The sequence below is a fragment of the Salvelinus alpinus genome, chromosome 10 (assembly GCF_045679555.1).
Source record: "Salvelinus alpinus chromosome 10, SLU_Salpinus.1, whole genome shotgun sequence".
NCBI classification, from domain to species: Eukaryota; Metazoa; Chordata; class Actinopteri; order Salmoniformes; family Salmonidae; genus Salvelinus; species Salvelinus alpinus.
In genome coordinates, this window is record NC_092095.1 from 51,873,150 (window position 1) to 51,892,526 (window position 19,377).

A 19,377-nucleotide genomic window follows, 5' to 3' on the forward strand; every position below is an offset into this window, starting at 1 on the left:
TTGTACACGGAGGTATTTATATGGTAATTCGCTGGGGCCATAGGAATACAACACACTGTTTTCACCTTACAAAATAATAGTTTAATCAACAGATATATGACATTTAAAGTGGTGTTTTTTTCCAAATAAATATTGAATGAAATGAATATGCTATCATATTTTATTGTTGTAATGTAATGAGCCATATGAATAGAATGAATTTGATTGCATATTATTTCTGTTCTATAACCTGTACGAAGCTATGTGATAGTTTTATATTGTACTTGTCAATAGGCATGATTATTAACACTAGTACTGTTCTGACAGTGTAGCTAATTACCACTTAATCAAGAAAGAGCACGAGGGGTACATGCACATGCTAATTTATTTTAATGACATATTCACTCATCACTTTAAGAAAGATGTGAGAATCACACATTGACTGTGTTAAAGTGGACCTCTCCACCAATGAAAAACTAGGGAAGATTATTACTGTGTATATTTACTGTGCTAAGTGGAAAATGTCTTCAAGCTACATGTACCTTCACGTAGGGCTGGGCGATAGCGTGAATACCGGTATGGATCAACATGTCATCTATAAAAAAAATTTTTTTATTAAGTGCTAAATAACTGAACAGTTCAACAAATTGGACTACTTCACTGTCACTTTTGTCCTAGTTGGGTTGAGAATAAAACCATCATGGAGAAAGCCTGTTAAAATAACTTAGAACTCATTTGTTGCCATTCTAGTCTCATGCACTAATAATAAAACATATTTGGATCTTGTATTATTCAGAAACATAAAATACCGTCAAATATCACCATACCGTTGTAAACTATAGTGATATAATTTTGGCCATATCGCCCAGCCCTACCTTCACGTCAAAGCAAAACCATTTTTACTTCAGAGCAAACAATATCATTGCACGATACAATTGCCACTATTCCCTAAATATGTAGAATGAATTGACACCGTTGTTTGAACATCAGAAAAGGTTTCTATCTATCTATGGAATCAATGGCCACCATAACTTCATAACACTGAACCATATCCTGGTATGAGATAGGCTGGGATCTTGGCTGGGAGGGCATCTCTTCAGAATAAAGTAGATTCATTGGCATTTCTGTCTTCCATTCCAAACCATGTCTGCCTTCCCATGACAAGTGAATCACTTAGCACCCATGTTTCCATGTTTTTTTGGCAGCGCTCTCGGTTTCCGATCCTATTCAACACGAGAGCTGAAAAGCGTGAGCCACAAACGTCTCCTTTGTGTGTCCGTACAGTAGGCCTTGTTCACAAACAATCTTCACAGCACCGAAACCCTTTTTTTACACCACAAATAGAAACTCCAGTGTACAGTACTGTTTCATAGTCACACAATTCATCTTCCAATTCAAGGACGATAATATAAACATGACAAGCATCAACAAGCTGTGTCGGTGTTCTGAGAACAACATTACACGGCGTAAAAAACAAAAGACAACAATAATAAATAAATGAACAGAGAAGGTACCGTTGCATAATTACAAAACATAACAGTCGGGATGTACAGTTATGAGAGAAAGTGTGTCACTCAGAGAGAGAGAGAGAGATAGAGAGAGAGAGGGAACAGACAGTAGAGTGAATGGCATGTGTGGGTGTGTGTATCCACTGTTGTTTTCTACCCCAGATGGACCTCTTCTGTTCTCCTCCCTATTCCAGGTCTTCATCCTCAGGTGCGATGGTGCTCGTCTGTTCAGAGGTCACACCTGAAAGACAACACACACACACACACACACACACACACACACACACACACACACACACACACACACACACACACACACACACACACACACACACACACACACACACACACACACACACACACACACACACACACACACACACACACACACACACACACACACCGGTTGGTCATATGTAATAATGGTAAACATTCAAAATGCATTAAATCCCGTAGCCAACCCATATGAGTCATGTTTGGCATTAGTCCAGAATTTCCATATGGTATGAAATAAACACTTTAATTGTTTGATTAAAGGTTGTTTGATTTATCAGAATAAACATATAGTGCTGCTGCTAATTCCTCCAAAATACTTGTCGAGGAAAAGTCTGTCAAAGACTATGAGGCAAAGTAATTTGTCGTACTTGAGCAGTCATCCTCGTTGGTGGACTTCTTCTCATCCTCTATGTAGCCAAAGCTCAGCAGCTTGGACATGCTCACAGGAACAATTTTCTTCTCAATGGACCTGTCCATAGTAAAATCACTTTGACTGAGAGGTTGGAAATTAAATTGTGTTAGTGGTTATGTTGAATTTATAACTTCCAACATTACACTAATGATATACTACACCGGTTATAAAGGTTATGCAAACATATCACATACTGATCCACGCATATTTCAGCATGTTGGTATTATTAAGCGTGAAGTGAAATGGAATTACAGAATGAATAGTAGATGTGGAATACAGAGGCAGGCACTCACGTCTTCTTGTATTTGTTGATCTCCATATAACCACCTTGGCTTAGAGACATGTTCTCCATTTGGCTGGACGCATCAGTGACTGTGGGGTTCTGCACACAAGAATACAACCAGTTCAAACCAGTCGGTCAGGCCCAGTGCAAGAATACTCTTTGTATGAAGTATACACGCGCATGGAACACTTCTAACAATGAAATGGACGACCGAGTAAATAAATGGGTGAAGATATGATGACCACACCAAACTGGATGGCAGTCAAACAAATGAAATGTTATTACAGTACACTGGTAAAAAACAAGGCAGAGAATTTCAACAGAAGTCCCCACCCAATCCCTTTCTGAACGCAACGATGGAGTCAACTCAAGAGATGAACTGAGGGAAAAATAAAGGGAGGGGATGATGGTAAATGATAACAACTGTGTCAGTGATTAGGGGGTTTGTTGGGGCCATTGAATTCACCTTCTCTTTATAGCTATCACTCTCCCTTTCCCAGGCTGAAATATCATCAGTACCGAAGGGAGCAGCTAGAGGTTGCCTTTTGCCGTATCCTTGACAATCATCAGGGGATGCTGCTTTACTTCCGCTGTAAAGCACAAAACCATTGTAATACCCCTACATTGGCCACTACTTTTGGCCAAGAGGCATCCATTTGAGAACCCTGGCTTGGACAACTAAAGGTACACCTACCACCAAGAGTCAAGATGTTACTTCCCATTCTAAACATTACCTGTTCATCTGTTTTCAAGACACATACAGACATGACATGATGCAGAACATTTTGTTAGGCCTGACATATTGTTCCATGATCACACTTTAGAAAATGAGACATTCCAATAATATTTTCGTCAAACAGAGCCAATGAACCAACATGGTTCGGGGTCCTTACCGCTGAGATTCAGCTGAGAACCAATCAGGTGAGTTGTAGGATTTATTAGGCCTAGCCTCCTCCTTGTTGTCCTCATGCCACAGTAAACCTGTGGAGGACACATAACACAAGGTACTTAAAAGTAGGAACATGACTAAACATGAATTCATCTCTTTTTTCAAAAGCAGTCTTTTCATTTCCTCTGGGAATTCAATGTGGGAATTCAACACCTCTCCCCTATTTGACCTAGATATTTTGGGTGTATGTATTGATATGCAGGCTATGCATGTAGTTCTGTCCTTGAGCTGTTTTTGTCTATTAATGTCATGAATTATGTCATGTTTCATGTTCTATGTGGACCCCAGGAAGAGTAGCTGCAGCTTTGGCAAAAGCTAATGGGGATCCTAATAATATACCAAATACCAAATGAGTTGAGCATGATATATAGAGCAATTCACTATAATTTGAACTAGCTAATATTATTACAGACACACTAATCTGTCTCCAAAATGCCCATAGTAATGAGCATGTACTAAAGTGTAAAGCATGTATCTACTGTAAAGCAGCACAAAGCTATGTCACAAAGCATTGTTACCCTTCTGTCCCCCTCCTTTGGCAAGTTTGACATAGTCGGAGTCGGAGTCGAATATTCCTACACGCCTTCCGCTGGTCCTGGCCTCAGGAGCACCCTCAGTGGCTTCCTGGCACAGCCCGGGGATCTGGGAAGTGGGTCCCGTAACACCGTTGGAGGGGGCTTGGCCTGGATAGCCTGTCTTCACGCCTGTAATAAAATAATTAGGTTTTGAATGGGCGTTGTCACCAGCGCTTAAGCCTGCATTTACAGGAAGATGATGCAACTGCCCTGGCTGGCTAGAGAATTCATGGCCTAGATGTAAAAGCTATATTGAGTGATATAGTGTAGCCTCCCTGTATGTAAGCATATGAAAGCCTCTGCTAAGGTCTCGAAATTCGCTGCAAGGGAGGTAGCTAGTGCACTTTCCCCTGCAACCAGAAGGTAACTGGTTCAAGCACCACCTCAGCCATTCCTCAATCGCTACATTTGGTGGAAGCAGAGGGATAAATCCACACTCTCTCTGGTCTTTTTAGGAATACTCTGCTTAGAGGTCTGGCCCTTTATGGCACAGGAGAGTTTGCTTAAATGCAAGGATACTGTATTAGTTGGCTCAGATGTCCAGTTAACTGACTACAGACAGAGGCTAGAATACGTTAGCAAGCTAGCTTACCACCAGGCTTGGTCCGTCTGTGGTTGGGAGCAGCACTCATTTTGGCTGATGATGATTCCAGAATTAGCTGACGGGGTATAATAAAAAGACAAGAAAGTTGCAACGTCAGTTAAATATGCAAGATAAACTATGCTAACAGCTCTCGCAATATGTAAACCACACGACAATCGGGTATCCCCGTTTCAGACACAGAGGGGAGAGGCACACACAACCTTTGTTCAATGCTAGTTAGTGGGATAGCATTCTTCAGCTAGCTAGCTGGCTTTACACAAAAGCCATCAAACGTGCACGACTAGCTAACAGGTTATCATATCATGTTGGTAATCGCACATAGAGTAATGCAATGTTCAGAGAGGAATTTTAGGTTTAGAAAAGCTATCTTACACAATTCGTGTGCCGGTGAGAGTGGAGACCTGGATATGGATGGTTAGCTAATGCGGTTAGCATTTCCTGCTGCACATTCCATGTACATCCGGTCATGTGGTTGTATTTATTATTTATAAAGAAAACACCCAAAACAGAAATATCCTACCAACATACATTACACATTTACATACAATTATTTATATTACAGTTACAATAAACCAAAATGTATAAATAGATTGACTTCAATTAGGAGACGTTCGTGCCTTTTGGATTTGTAATCCTGTAAATTATTAGAATTTTCATTTATTACAGAACATTGCAATTTTCTTCACTCAAAACCAGCGCCATACATCTGTCCAGGACCATGGACAGCAACCCCGAACAAGCCACAGCATCACCCTGAACCTGTTCAGCACCATGGACAGCTCATCCTACAACCCCACCAGAAATCACATCGTCCAGACCCAGACCAAGACATTTGAGAGATTGACGTACTGGAGGCAGAAATGTGTGATTTCCCCGTAGATATGCTGCAAAGTCAAAATTGACTATATTGTAAATTTTTTTTTGCTTTTTGGTCGTAATTTAAGGTTAGGGTTAGACATTAGGGGTTAATTACTTTGTGGCTGTTACTTTGTGGCTGTGCCAGCTAGTGACCACTCTGTAGAGCTGCCTCCAGAACAAGATTCATGAAGAAAAACGCTAACCTGCAGCCGAGACCAGGACAGATCCAGGCCCAGACCCTTAGGCACTAATGTTCACATCCCATACCTCCTTTATGTGGTTTTGAGTGTTTAAGACTCCAAGAGTCCATTTCCCCCCAAGAGGTGTTTGTACCGCTAGATGGAGTCAGAGGTAAGCCATTCATGGGGGTTGTAGGTGTGCTTCCCAAATGACACTCTATTCCCTATATAGTGCACTACTTTTGACCAGAGCCCATGGGTTTTATTGTTGTCTTTACAGATTTGGAACAAAATCAAATGTCAGAAAGATCATTCTATCAATGAATTGCCTTTTAAATACTTTATTTCACATTTAGAGTGCAGGTACATGTCATGTTGTCGTTAGATTTCACTGCTATAATGAAAAGTACAACTCCTGTTATAGTTATTTGTCACGGATGATTATCCTAACATATACAACACAATACAATAGTTAAACGTTTCAATGGTAACAAACCACAGACAAAGTTGTTATTTTGTTTAAAATACATCAAAATTATATCTCTTTCTAAGAATCTAATGCAATTTGTGCTCAATTCATCAGACAACATACTGTATCAATCTGAGGCCGGTGCATGCAGAAAGCCCTTTGGGTTAGTCTGAAATGTATATTATTGAATAAATATATAATTCTAATAAATGAAATGTTAGTAGGAGTAAGCCTATATTCTCTTGCATCTTTGCCATCTCTGGCTTTGACGCTTCATCCTGGCACACAGCTTTTAGACGTTTTTTCCACACTCGGGACACATGATCTCATCGCGGGCCGTCAGAAAGCCCCTTCCCACCAGGGAGATGGAGCACTTCTTGCAGTTGAAGCACTTGTTGTGCCACTGGCGCTCTTCAAACGAGATGTACTTGCTGCCACCCAGACCTGCACAAGCAAGACAAGACAGGCATAGAGAGGGAGGGATGGAGAAAGATGTGAGCGTGGGAACACTGTCCGGCGCACTTCCTTATAAATTACTCCGGATCACTAATACTCTAATAGATAGTGAGTAAGTACATTTTTCTGGAAGTAATTCAAAACCCATGAGCTGAGTGCCATGTCTCTATAACAACAGATAAATAGATCACCTGACTAGTTAATATGTAACCTCACTGTAAGTAAGGAACCTTGAGTTGGGGTCGTAACTACGGAATGTTTTGAATAGGAGTGAATAGAAGTGGAGAGTATGGAGTGAAAGGATAAGGAACCAGAGTATTTCAGGCAGGTTTTGTTTTGTCACGTGGTAAGGAAAAAGTCCTAGTCCTAGTGACACTTTATGAATATACACTGAGTGTACAAAACCTTTCTAATATTGAGTTGCACCCCCTTTTGCCCACAGAACAGCCTCAATCCGCCAGGGCATGGACTCTACAAGGTGTCGAAAGCATTCCACGTGGATGTTGGCCTATGTTGACTCTATGCTTCCCATAGTTGTGTCAAGTTGGCTGGATGTCCTTTGGGTGGTGGACCATTCTTGATACACACAGGAAACTGTTGGGCGTGAAAACCCCAGCAGCGTTGCAGTTCATGACACACTCACACCCGTGCAACTGGCACCTACTACCATACCCCGTTAAAAGGCACGTAAGTCTTTTGTCTTGGCCGTTCACCCTCTGAATGGCACACATACACAATCAATATCTCAACGATTAAAAATCCTTCTTTAATTTGTCTCCTCCCCTTCCGGTACACTGATTGTGGATTTAACAGGTGACACCAATAAGGGATCATAGCTTTCACCTGGATTCACCTGGTCAGTCTGTCATGGAAGAACCGGTGTTCCTAAAGTTTTGTCCACTCAGTGTATAGTTAACTAAGTATAGAGGGGTAAATCCTAACTTCCACTTATGTTGAACTTTCACTTAGTCTCCCATTGACATCCATGCATGACTAAGTGAATATTTGACTTAAGTGGATGTTACAATTGGCTCCAGAGACTACTATGTGCGAGAATAAGCCAATGTGAGTGATCATACGTACCACTGATAGGGGTGGTGCAGGTGGCACACTTCTTGGCATACAGGTTGCAGAAGCAGTTCAGGCAGTAGGCCAAGTCGTCCCGAGAGGTGAACCGCTGGCCAGACAGCTGCTGCTTACAACCGGTGCACAGGAAGCAGTCCTTATGCCACGGCTGATCGCGATAGGTCACCCCGCCTGTGGTGATTGGCTACAGGAGACAGAAACAGGAAGTGACAAGCTCAACCACCAATCAATAATTAGGTAACATCTATACCTGTGAAGGTATTTGGCCATGGGAAAAAGAAGTACTGCATAATGCAGGTTCAACTGAATTGAGGTGAACTTCAATTCATCACAAGCTTTGTTTTGTGTGCACAAGGAATCCGTTTTAAATGCTGACAAAGAATGGTAATAAATGTGAATCTGGAGAGGAGCAATCCATTTTAACACAGAACTCTCCAAAAGCATACAATCGGATGCAGTACACTCCATTTAAGCCCACTCCAGTGGGTTATATTGGGCTCCCGAGTGGCACAGCAGTCTAAGGCACTATGTCTCAGTGCTAGAGGCGTCACTACAGACACCCTGCTTCAAATCCAGACTGTCACAACCGGCTGTGATTGGGAGTTCCATAGGACGGCGCACAATTGGCCCAGAGTCGTCCGGGTGTGGCTGGTGTAGGTCGTCATTGTAAATAAGAGTTTGTTCTTAACTGACTTGCCTAGTTAAAAAAAGGTTAAATGTAAATATATATATATATATATATATACTGTATATATATATACTACCTTCTTGCATTGGATACACTGCATGGCAAACTGCTTCTCGTAACAGGGCACGCAGTAGTTACTGTTGTCCTTATGGATGAAGTTCTTGGTGCCGATTGGCTGCTGGCAGTGCTGGCAAGTGAAGCAGGTCTCATGCCAGCTGTTGCCCTTATGCTCCATCTTCTTGGAGCCTGTAAACGAGAGAGGAGAAAAAGAAGGAGAGAGAGAAAGGGGAGGAAGCGGGGAGGGTGAAGAGCAGAGAGATGGAGAGGGGGAGAGAGAGAGGGAGTGAGAGAGAGGGAGTGAGAGAGAAAGAGAGGAAGTGTGAGAGAGAGAGAGAGAGAGAGAGGGGGGAAGTGAGAGAGAGAGAGAGCAAGAGAGAGAGACAGAGAGAGAGAGAGAGAGAGAGAGAGAGAGAGAGAGAGAGAGAGAGAGAGAGAGAGAGAGAGAGAGAGAGAGAGAGAGAGAGAGAGAGAGAGAGAGAGAGAGAGAGAGAGAGAGAGAGAGAGAGAGAGAGAGAGAGAGAGAGAGAGAGAGAGAGAGAGAGAGAGAGAGAGAGAGAGAGACACACAGAGGGAGAGATAGATAGAGAGAGATAGAGAGACAGAGAGATAGAGAGATAGATACAGTTGAAGTCGGAAGTTTGCATACACCTTAGCCAAATACATTTAAACTCAGTTTTTCACTATTCCTGACATTTAATCCAAGTAATAATTCCCTGTCTTAGGTCAGTTAGGATCCCCACTTTATTTTAAGAATGTGAAATGTCAGAATAATAGTAGAGAGAATAATTTATTTCAGCTTTTATTTCTTTCATCACATTCCCAGTGGGTCAGAAGTTTACATACACTCAAATAGAATTTGGTAGCGTTGCCTTCAAATTGTTTAACGTGGGTCAAACATTTCGGGTAGCCTTCCACAAGCTTCCCGCAATAAGTTGGGTGAGCTTTGGCCCATTCCTCCTGACAGAGCTGGTGTAAGTGAGTCAGGTTTGTAGGCCTCTTTGCTCGCATGCGCTTTTTCTATAGGATTGAGGTCAGGGCTTTGTGATGGCCACTCCAATACCTTGACTTTGTTGTCCTTAAGCCATTTTGCCACAAATGTCGAAGTATGCTTGGGGTCATTGTCCATTTGGAAGACCCATTTGCGACCAAGCTTTAACTTCCTGACTGATGTCTTGAGATGTTGCTTCAACATATCCACATAAGTTTCCTCCCTCATGATGCCATCTATTTTGTGAAGTGTACCAGTCCCTCCTGCAGCAAAGCATCCCCACAATATGATGCTGCCACCCCCGTGCTTCACGGTTGGGATGGTGTTCTTCGGATTGCAAGCGTCCACCTTTTTCCTCAACATAACAATGGTCATTATGGCCAAACAGTTCTATTTTTGTTTCATCAGACCAGAGGACGTTTCTCCAAAAAATACGATCTTTGTCCCCATGTGCAGTGGCAAACAGTAGTCTGGCTTTTTTATGGTGGTTTTGGAGCAGTGACTTCTTCCTTGCTGAGCGGCCTTTCAGGTTATGTCGATATAGGACTCGTTTTGTTTCCTCCAGCATCTTCACAAGGTCCTTTGCTGTTGTTCTGAGATTGATTTGCACTTTTCACATTAAAGTACATTCATTTCTAGGAGACAGAACGCATCTCCTTCCTGAGCGGTATTATAACGGCTGTGTGGTCCCATGGTGTTTATACTTGCGTACTATTGTTTGTACAGATGAACATGGTACCTTCAGGCATTTGGAAATTGCTCCCAAGGATGAACCAGACTTGTGGAGGTCTACAAAAAATGTTTTTAGGTCTTGGCTGATTTCTTTTGATTTTCCCATGATGTCAAGCAAAGAGGCACTGAGTTTGAAGCTAGGCCTTGAAATACATCCACAGGTACACCTCCAATTGACTCAAATTATGTCAATTAGCCTATCGGAAGCTTCTAAAGCCATGACATAATTTTCGGGAATTTTCCAAGCTGTTGAAAGGCACAGTCAACTTAGTGTATGTAAACTTCCGACCGACTGGAATTGTGATACAGTGAATTATAAGTGAAATAATCTGTCTATAAACAATTGTTGGAAAAAATATTTGTATCATGCACAAAGTAGATGTCCTGACCGACTTGCCAAAACTATAGTTTGTTAACAAGAAATATGTGGAGTGGTTGAAAAACGAGTTTTAATGACTCCAACCAAAGTGTATGTAAACTTCCGACTTCAACTGTAGATATAATAATATAATTGAGATCAGAGAAACAGGAAAATCAGGTTACACACGGACTGATCTTCCAGTGTGACACATTGAATAATGATACCAGTAGTGGTACTTGAGCTGGCTCCACCAAACTATGACAGACCATCCATCCACTGTCCCGCTTGACTGCTGCAATGACACCATTCATTACATAAACTCCTAACACAGGTCCTAGTAGGTGGAAACTTGGCATCCATGATTGCACCAAATAGACTTGCTAGTAGCCAAATCCCACTCAAACCTCAACTCTGTTAGATGTCTGGCAAATCTGTCAACTCTTTCTCCTTCAGTAGTTTCCTTACCAGTACCAGTAGATTGTGTACTGGCCAAATCCAACTGAAAGACCATAAACTGACCCCCCCCCTCTCTGTCCGGCCAGACATTTCCTTACCTGGCATGATGGTCTTCTTGCACTCATGGCACTTGGAGGAGTACTCGTTGGAGTAGCACTCGGTGCAGAGCAGCTGGTCGTCCTTGGTGGAGAAGGGCTTGTCCACCAGGGAGCGGCTACACTTGAAGCAGTGGAAGCAGTCGTCATGCCAGTGGCGGTCCTTGTAGGACAGGTCCTGAAGAAGGAGGATGGGACAGAGAGTCAGGGTCAGGTATGTCTCCATTCACCTCGTTGCCTCCTTTTCTGGGATAATGGACATCGGCGTTTTGACTGAATCTAAGGCCCACCAGTCTGTTAAGATTACCACACACTGTGTTGTAGTGATCTGCCATGGCAGTGACCTCAACTCAACTCCTATCTGCTGGAGGCGTGGTGACAATGGATGTGTGACAACATGTGCCTAATTAGCTACCAATTTAGATGAATGACTGAATAATGACTGAGATGGGAGCATGGGTGGTATTCACAGCTATGTGTTAGATAAACTGAAAGAGGCCTAGGACGGATGACTGGCTAGCTGCTACAGGGGACAGGGACATTCGGCACAGATGAGCCCCCCTCCAGGCCAATCCAGGGGGAGTGACAGTCATCTCATCTGTGACACTAATGATCATGTAAAGTGACACAAATTGCAGAAAAAACGCAAGGCAAGAATGCGAACTAGGAAGCCACAAGCTTCAAGTTTCACGTTTTATTAGTCGTATGTGATACATGTGGTGTTGACTGTCCAACGAAATGCTTACTTGCAGGTTCCTTCATGCAACAATGACAAGAAATAATAAAATATAGGAATATGAACATAAAGTAAATGGCAGAAGAATAGAATAAACATTATATAAGTACAAATCTGGAAGGCACTATTTATAGTCCAATATTTACACGTGGATTATGGAAGGGGGGATTGGGGGGCAAGTGTTTAAATTGTGTACTACACTGCTCAAAACAAAAAAATAAAGGGAACACTAAAATAACACATCCTAGATCTGAATGAATGAAACATTCTTATTAAATACTTTTTTCTTTACATAGTTGAATGTGCTGACTACAAAATCACACAAAAATTATCAATGGAAATCAAATTTATCAACCCATGGAGGTCTGGATTTGGAGTCACACTCAAAATTAAAGTGGAAAACCACACTACAGGCTGATCCAACTTTGATGTAATGTCCTTAAAACAAGTCAAAATGAGGCTCAGTAGTGTGTGTGGCCTCCACGTGCCTGTATGACCTCCCTACAACGCCTGGGCATGCTCCTGATGAGGTGGCGGATGGTCTCCTGAGGGATCTCCTCCCAGACCTGGACTAAAGCATCCGCCAACTCCTGGACAGTCTGTGGTGCAACGTGGCGTTGGTGGATGGAGCGAGACATGTTGTCCCAGATGTGCTCAATTGGATTCAGGTCTGGGGAACGGGCGGGTCAGTCCATAGCATCAATGCCTTTCTCTTGCAGGAACTGCTGACACACTCCAGCCACATGAGGTCTAGCATTGTCTTGCATTAGAAAGAACCCAGGGCCAACCGCACCAGCATATGGTCTCACAAGGGGTCTGAGGATCTCATCTCGGTACCTAATGGCAGTCAGGCTACCTCTGGCGAGCACATGGAGGGCTGTGCGGCCCCCCAAAGAAATGCCACCCCACACCATGACTGACCCACCGCCAAACCGGTCATGCTGGAGGATGTTGCAGGCAGCAGAACGTTCTCCACGGCGTCTCCAGACTCTGTCACGTCTGTCACATGTGCTCAGTGTGAACCTGCTTTCATCTGTGAAGAGCACAGGGCGCCAGTGGCGAATTTGCCAATCTTGGTGTTCTCTGGCAAATGCCAAACATCCTGCACGGTGTTAGGCTGTAAGCACAACCCCCACCTGTGGACGTCGGGCCCTCATACCACCCTCATGGAGTCTGTTTCTGACCGTTTGAGCAGACACATGCACATTTGTGGCCTGCTGGAGGTCATTTTGCAGGGCTCTGGCAGTGCTCCTCCTAATCCTCCTTGCACAAAGGTGGAGGTAGCGGTCCTACTGCTGGGTTGTTGCCATCCTACGGCCTCCTCCACGTCTCCTGATGTACTGGCCTGTCTCCTGGTAGCGCCTCCATGCTCTGGACACTACGCTGACAGACACAGCAAACCTTCTTGCCACAGCTCGCATTGATGTGCCATCCTGGATGAGCTGCACTACCTGAGCCACTTGTGTGGGTTGTAGACTCCATCTCATGCTACCACTAGAGTGAAAGCACCGCCAGCATTCAAAAGTGACCAAAACATCAGCCAGGAAGCATAGGAACTGAGAAGTGGTCTGTGGTCACCACCTGCAGAACCACTCCTTTATTGGGGGTGTCTTGCTAATTGCCTATAATTTCCACCTTTTGTCTATTCCATTTGCACAACAGCATGTGAAATTTATTTTCAATCAGTGTTGCTTCCTAAGTGGACAGTTTGATTTCACAGAAGTGTGATTGACTTGGAGTTACATTGTGTTGTTTAAGTGTTCCCTTTATTTTTTTGAGCAGTGTATTAAGCAGTCATAATGAGAGTCTGGTAGCAGCAGTTGTGATGTGTGTGTAGCTTGAACGTATATGTGTGTGTGTGTGTGTGTGTGTGTGTATATATCTGTGTGGGTGCGTGTGTGCATAAGTGAGTGCATGTGTGCTAAGGTGCTGAGAGTCGGTGCATAGTGGTATGTCCTGTGTCCCTCTAGGTCAATGACTGTGCCTGGGTCTGGGCTATTTGTGTTTTAATTCCATCGACTCATGTTCTAATTCCAAGTTCTGTTTAACACCTGGGTAATAGAAATTAAGTGAATACTAGTAGGAAGGAATACAACCTATCAACCTATCACAAGATTCCAAAAGTCACAGCCATTTTAGTGATCAAAACCACAACAGTATTCAGAACTAATGCTAGACAGACACCCTGCCAGGGTGAATTAGGGTACTGGTAAACTCTACTGTACACCACCACATTTAGTGGACCACCTACCCTGCTGCTGCAGCCAATGGACTTCTTGCACTCTTCACAGGAGTTAGAGTACAGGTTCTCGTAGCACTTCACACAGTAGGGGTTCGCTTCCCTGAGCACATACTTCCTCCCAAACAGGGACTCCTTGCAGTAATGGCAGTCGTAGCGTTCCGCCATTTTGGATCAAATCTCTCCCTTTGCTCTCTTGCCTGTAAAAGAGGACATAAACATTTAGAGTCACCCAGTTTCTTCAATGGGAGACTGAGTGAAAATGTGACTTATATTGAAGTTTTTCCCCTGAGTGAAAAATTGGTTTCAGTGTTTCATGATTCTTCCATTTTTTAAATATATTTGTATTTTATTTTTTACTTTAGTTTATTTAGTAAGTATTTTCTTAACTATATTTTCTTAAAATTGCATTGCTGGTTAAGTTCTTGTAAGTAAGCATTTCACGGTAAAATTTGATTTTGATCAACATGTGATGTAATTTTAATAGTGGATTGATCTCAATAACCATGAGACCACAAGGTCAATGTGATGTAATGACATAATGCACTAGACTACGACATATAAGGCTTACTAATGTACTAACGTAGCTGAAATAAAAGTATCTCTGTGGTTCAATTTTAAAATATTTTATCAAGGTTTAAGATAAATGATTAAATAATTCTACCCAGAAACTTAACCATTAGGATTAGAGGTTATGTAGCATGGACAAGGGGTAATTAAAAATGATAACCATTGGGGAAGAAGGGAATGTATGTATGTGCCGAAAGAAAGCAAAGAGACTCCTTAACCTATGTTTGAACCGACCCAGCTATAACTCTGTGGAGATAAGATAAGACAGCGAGAGCCCCTCCAGGTTTTCCGTATCTGGGGGGGACTGGAACTGTCAGCTGAGTGGTAATAAACTATGGTGAGACTTCAGGGGATAATCCAAATATTGTGTGTATGTATGTGCGTAGTATAAGAGAAGTGATAAAAGGAACGTTTTTGTATATGCACGTCAGAGCTCTCTAAATAAACATTCCTGACAATTGTAGCTGGGCCTCCGCCTGATTCATTTCAACCAGTTTCTTACAAATTCTGGCTTTCAGACTGAGTAATTAATTCAATTTGGGTATTATGAACAACTGAGAACAACATTCTCGTAACATTCAATCAATGGACCAAAATTCAAGTCACAATGAGAGCTTGGAGAAGGAAGTCCGCGAGAGTAAATTGGTCACGCAATCAGCTGCTTTGGTGAGCTATCGCATCAGCTGAGGACACAGCCGAGAGCTTCACATTTAAAGTGGTAGAATGTTGTAATCAGACAGAAATGTAAATAGTTCCCACTGGGCACACACTGGTTCAATGAAATGACGTTGAACCAACATGGAATAGACGTTGAATTGCCATCTGTGCCTGGTGAAATGCTAATTGTATCAATGAATACTTATTTAAATGCTAGGTGTACTCATACGATTGAATTTTATATCATGTATTTGGTCCAAAAATCCTAGCTGGTGTACAGTAAGAACAATACACAACAATGTATGCCTATTCTAGTAAAACACAATGTGTAGCTCTGGGATACAGTGGAAAGATGACTCAAGCCTGTAAAGATGGAAGAGAGAGAAGGGGTGGCATGCTGTGCCAAAGTCTGCTCTGGGCCCCGCAGCTGTGTCTCCCCATTCAGCCCTGGCTAACCCCTAGTTATCCCGCTCATGATCCTTTGTGGGGCAGGAAGTCCCCAGTGAGTTCCACTGTGTCCCCCCTCTGTCCTGGACAGACAGCCAGACGCCTTGCATAGATCATAGAGTTAGAATGAACTTTGAGGGGGCAGTCTGTGGCAGTCTGTGGCAATCTGTGGCAGTCTGAGGTCTGGGGGACTTTTTAGTAAGTCTATTTCTATGGGGTAGACGCCACAGGAGGTTGGTGGCACCTTATTTGGGGAGGACGGGCTTGTGGTAATGGCTGGAGTGGAATGAGTGGAATGGTGTAAAATACTCCAAACACATGGTTTGATGCCATTCCATTCGCTCCGTTCCAGTCATTATTATGAGCCGTCCTCCCCTCAGCAGCCTCCTGTGGTAGCCACCCAGTGGTACACAATACAACACTGCAGAGGAGCAGAGTTTGAAGTAATTGACAATGAGGTATGCAGTGATGCATTTCATTGCGTATCTCTTTCTTATAATAGGAGACTTCATTCCACAGGTTGTTTCTGGCAGAGGTTTACGACAGCAGTGGATATTTCTAGGCCTCTCTCCCTCTTTGCCTCCCCTGTCTTCCTCCTCTCCCCGTTTTGGAATGGACCCGGATGATCCACGATCTCAGGATGACAAGATAAAGTATTTGGAGCAGCTGTTGGCAGGGGCGGGGAGGCGGTGTGCTGACGTTGATGTCCATGACTCAATAGGAGGAGTTTGGAACAGAGCTACACACCTCCTCCTCCTCCTTCTCCTTGTTCTCCTCCACACACACCACAACACTCAACGTAACTCCTTCTCCTCCACACACACCACAACACTCAACGTAACTCCTTCTCCTCCACACACACCACAACACTCAACGTAACTCCTTCTCCTCCACAACACTCAACGTAACTCCTTCTCCTCCACACACACCACAACACTCAACCTAACTCCTTCTCCTCCACACACACCACAACACTCAACGTAACTCCTTCTCCTCCACACACAGCACAACACTCAATGTAACTCCTTCTCCTCCACACACACCACAACACTCAATGTAACTCCTTCTCCTCCACACACACCACAACACTCAACGTAACTCCTTCTCCTCCACACACACCACAACACTCATCCTAACTCCTTCTCCTCCACACACACCACACCACAACACTCAACCTAACTCCTTCTCCTCCACACACACCACAACACTCAACCTAACTCCTTCTCCTCCACACACACCACAACACTCAACGTACCTCCTTCTCCTCCACACGCATCACAACACTCAACGTACCTCCTTCTCCTCCACACGCACCACAACACTCAACGTAACTCCTTCTCCTCCACACACACCACAACACTCAACGTACCTCCTTCTCCTCCACACGCACCACAACACTCAACGTAACTCCTTCTCCTCCACACGCACCACAACACTCAACCTAACTCCTTCTCCTCCACACACACCACAACACTCAACGTAACTCCTTCTCCTCCACACGCACCACAACACTCAACGTAACTCCTTCTCCTCCACACGCACCACAACACTCAACCTAACTCCTTCTCCTCCACACGCACCACAACACTCAACGTACCTCCTTCTCCTCCACACGCACCACAACACTCAACGTAACTCCTTCTCCTCCACACGCACCACAACACTCAACCTAACTCCTTCTCCTCCACACACACCACAACACTCAACGTAACTCCTTCTCCTCCACACGCACCACAACACTCAACGTAACTCCTTCTCCTCCACACGCACCACAACACTCAACCTAACTCCTTCTCCTCCACACGCACCACAACACTCAACGTACCTCCTTCTCCTCCACACGCACCACAACACTCAATGTAACTCCTTCTCCTCCACACACACCACAACACTCAACGTAACTCCTTCTCCTCCACACGCACCACAACACTCAACCTAACTCCTTCTCCTCCACACACACCACAACACTCAACGTACCTCCTTCTCCTCCACACACACCACAACACTCAACGTAACTCCTTCTCCTCCACACACACCACAACAGTCAACGTAACTCGTTCACCTCCACAAATGGATTTGCAGGTTAATTTGATCTGTCAAGGACAACTGAAGAACTTTGTCTCAAGTCTCAAGAAATAGGCTAATTCAATTAAACCTGCATTGCAGACTTTATTCACCAGCACATTGACATACTTCCTCCCCCTGTAGTCTAGAAAAATCTGAAAAGTGTTGGGTATAAGATGCAGATAGATCTCTGTCATGATGTGTAGATACTTCCAATTTTCAGAATAAGACATGAGCGTAGTTGTGACACACTGTCACATGCAGTAGCCTATAACAATCCAAATCTAATTTCAGTTGACTTCCTGTCCCATTTCCCTACCACAACAAAGACCTCAATTCATCCATTCCCAAATCAGAGTCATGCTCAAAACCTTTGGCAGGCGTTAGTAGTAGTTCAGACCCTTTTACTACAGTACATGGATTCGTACATTAAGCCCAACGAGATCTAATTTCCCCTCAATCTCCTGTCTAATTCAAGGTCTACAATGGATCTCTATTATTGTAATTATACTGTTACAGACCAAACATTGGTCCCTGGACCACCATTTGTTGCTTTAGCCATAATCTCATTGCAGGGCCATAGAGTCTTACAGGCCACACAAATTGTCACAACACTACCATGACACCATGGCTAATAAAAGATCACGATGAGTGACTCCAGGGCCCCTACCATGGAGGGGCATCCCCACTCCAAAAACGTGGCCCTTCAGGCAACTGCCCAGCCCACCCAAACCTCCATCTAAATTCATCCAGCCACACTGCACTAATTCCTGTATTCAGCCGCTCTTTGTTTTCAAAGACGACGTACTCTTCAGCTTTCAGTCCATCTCGCATCACTTCATCGTAGCAGGTCAAAATTTTTGCAAAAGAGCATACATATCCAGGCCTACTTGGAGTACAATCTAAGATCTAAGAATTTGCCAAAGAGGGTTGAGAGGTTGTGGCCTGATGTCATCTGCTTGTATTCTATCTATGCACTGCTATTGAATTATTCATTTGAAACTGTAAATAGCACTTTAAACTTTCAGAATCTGCAGGGGAGACTACTGCCAAGGCCTTTTTGAAACTAACTGCCAAATAGTCATTCTAAAACATACCCACTGGGCACAGACGTCAATTCAACATACACTACCGTTCAAAAGTTTGGGGTCACTTAGAAATGTCATTGTTTTCGAAAAAAAAAAGCACATTTTTTGTCCATTAAAATAACATCAAATTGATCAGAAATACAGTATAGACATTGTTAATATTGTAAATTACTATTGGAGCTGGAAATGTCTGATTTTTAATGGAATATCTACATAGGCGTACAGAGGCCCATTATCAGCAACCATCACTCCTGTGTTCCAATGGCACGTTGTGTTAGCTAATCCAAGTTTATCATTTTTAAAGGCTAATTGATCATTAGAAAACCCTTTTGTAATTATGTTAGCACAGCTGAAAACGGTTGTGCTGATTAAAGAAGCAATAAAACTGTCTTTCTTTAGACTAGTTGAGTATCTGGAGCATCAACATTTGTGGGTTCGATTACAGGCTCAAAATGTCCAAAAACAAACAATTTTCTTCTGAAACTCGTCAGTCGATTTTTTTCCTGAGAAATGAAGGTTATTCCATGTGAGAAATTTCCAAGAAACTGAAAATCTCATACAA

The 19,377-nt window shown here is 43.2% G+C and overlaps 2 protein-coding genes across 4 annotated transcripts in view; both read right to left on the minus strand.

Annotated features, from left to right (window-relative positions):
• Positions 1 to 346: 346 nt before the first annotated feature.
• On the minus strand, positions 347 to 5,063 carry LOC139532216 (uncharacterized protein C7orf57 homolog). Of its 2 annotated transcripts, none has more exons than XM_071329580.1 (8): positions 4,959 to 5,063; positions 4,575 to 4,641; positions 3,926 to 4,111; positions 3,352 to 3,439; positions 2,925 to 3,048; positions 2,469 to 2,557; positions 2,132 to 2,232; positions 347 to 1,728 (listed from the first exon to the last, which is right to left on the minus strand). In XM_071329580.1, exons 1-8 carry the CDS (start codon positions 5,052 to 5,054, stop codon positions 1,673 to 1,675), a joined length of 807 nt encoding a protein of 268 aa, XP_071185681.1. In that variant the 5' UTR covers positions 5,055 to 5,063; the 3' UTR covers positions 347 to 1,672. The 2 variants fall into 2 exon arrangements, with proteins under 2 accessions (XP_071185681.1, XP_071185680.1); XM_071329579.1 differs by having other exon boundaries at positions 2,132 to 2,256.
• An 885-nt stretch (positions 5,064 to 5,948) lies between these two features.
• The window catches only part of LOC139532218 (four and a half LIM domains protein 2-like), a 30,268-nt gene continuing 16,839 nt past the window's right edge, over positions 5,949 to 19,377 (minus strand). For both annotated transcript variants that reach the window (XM_071329584.1, XM_071329583.1), the window contains exons 2-6: positions 14,002 to 14,189; positions 11,018 to 11,192; positions 8,399 to 8,568; positions 7,632 to 7,818; positions 5,949 to 6,536 (exon numbers count right to left, since the gene is read on the minus strand). In XM_071329584.1, the coding sequence (XP_071185685.1) occupies positions 6,385 to 6,536; positions 7,632 to 7,818; positions 8,399 to 8,568; positions 11,018 to 11,192; positions 14,002 to 14,157 (840 nt within the window). In that variant the 5' untranslated portion in view covers positions 14,158 to 14,189 and the 3' untranslated portion in view covers positions 5,949 to 6,384. The remainder of the gene's footprint in view (positions 6,537 to 7,631; positions 7,819 to 8,398; positions 8,569 to 11,017; positions 11,193 to 14,001; positions 14,190 to 19,377) is intronic.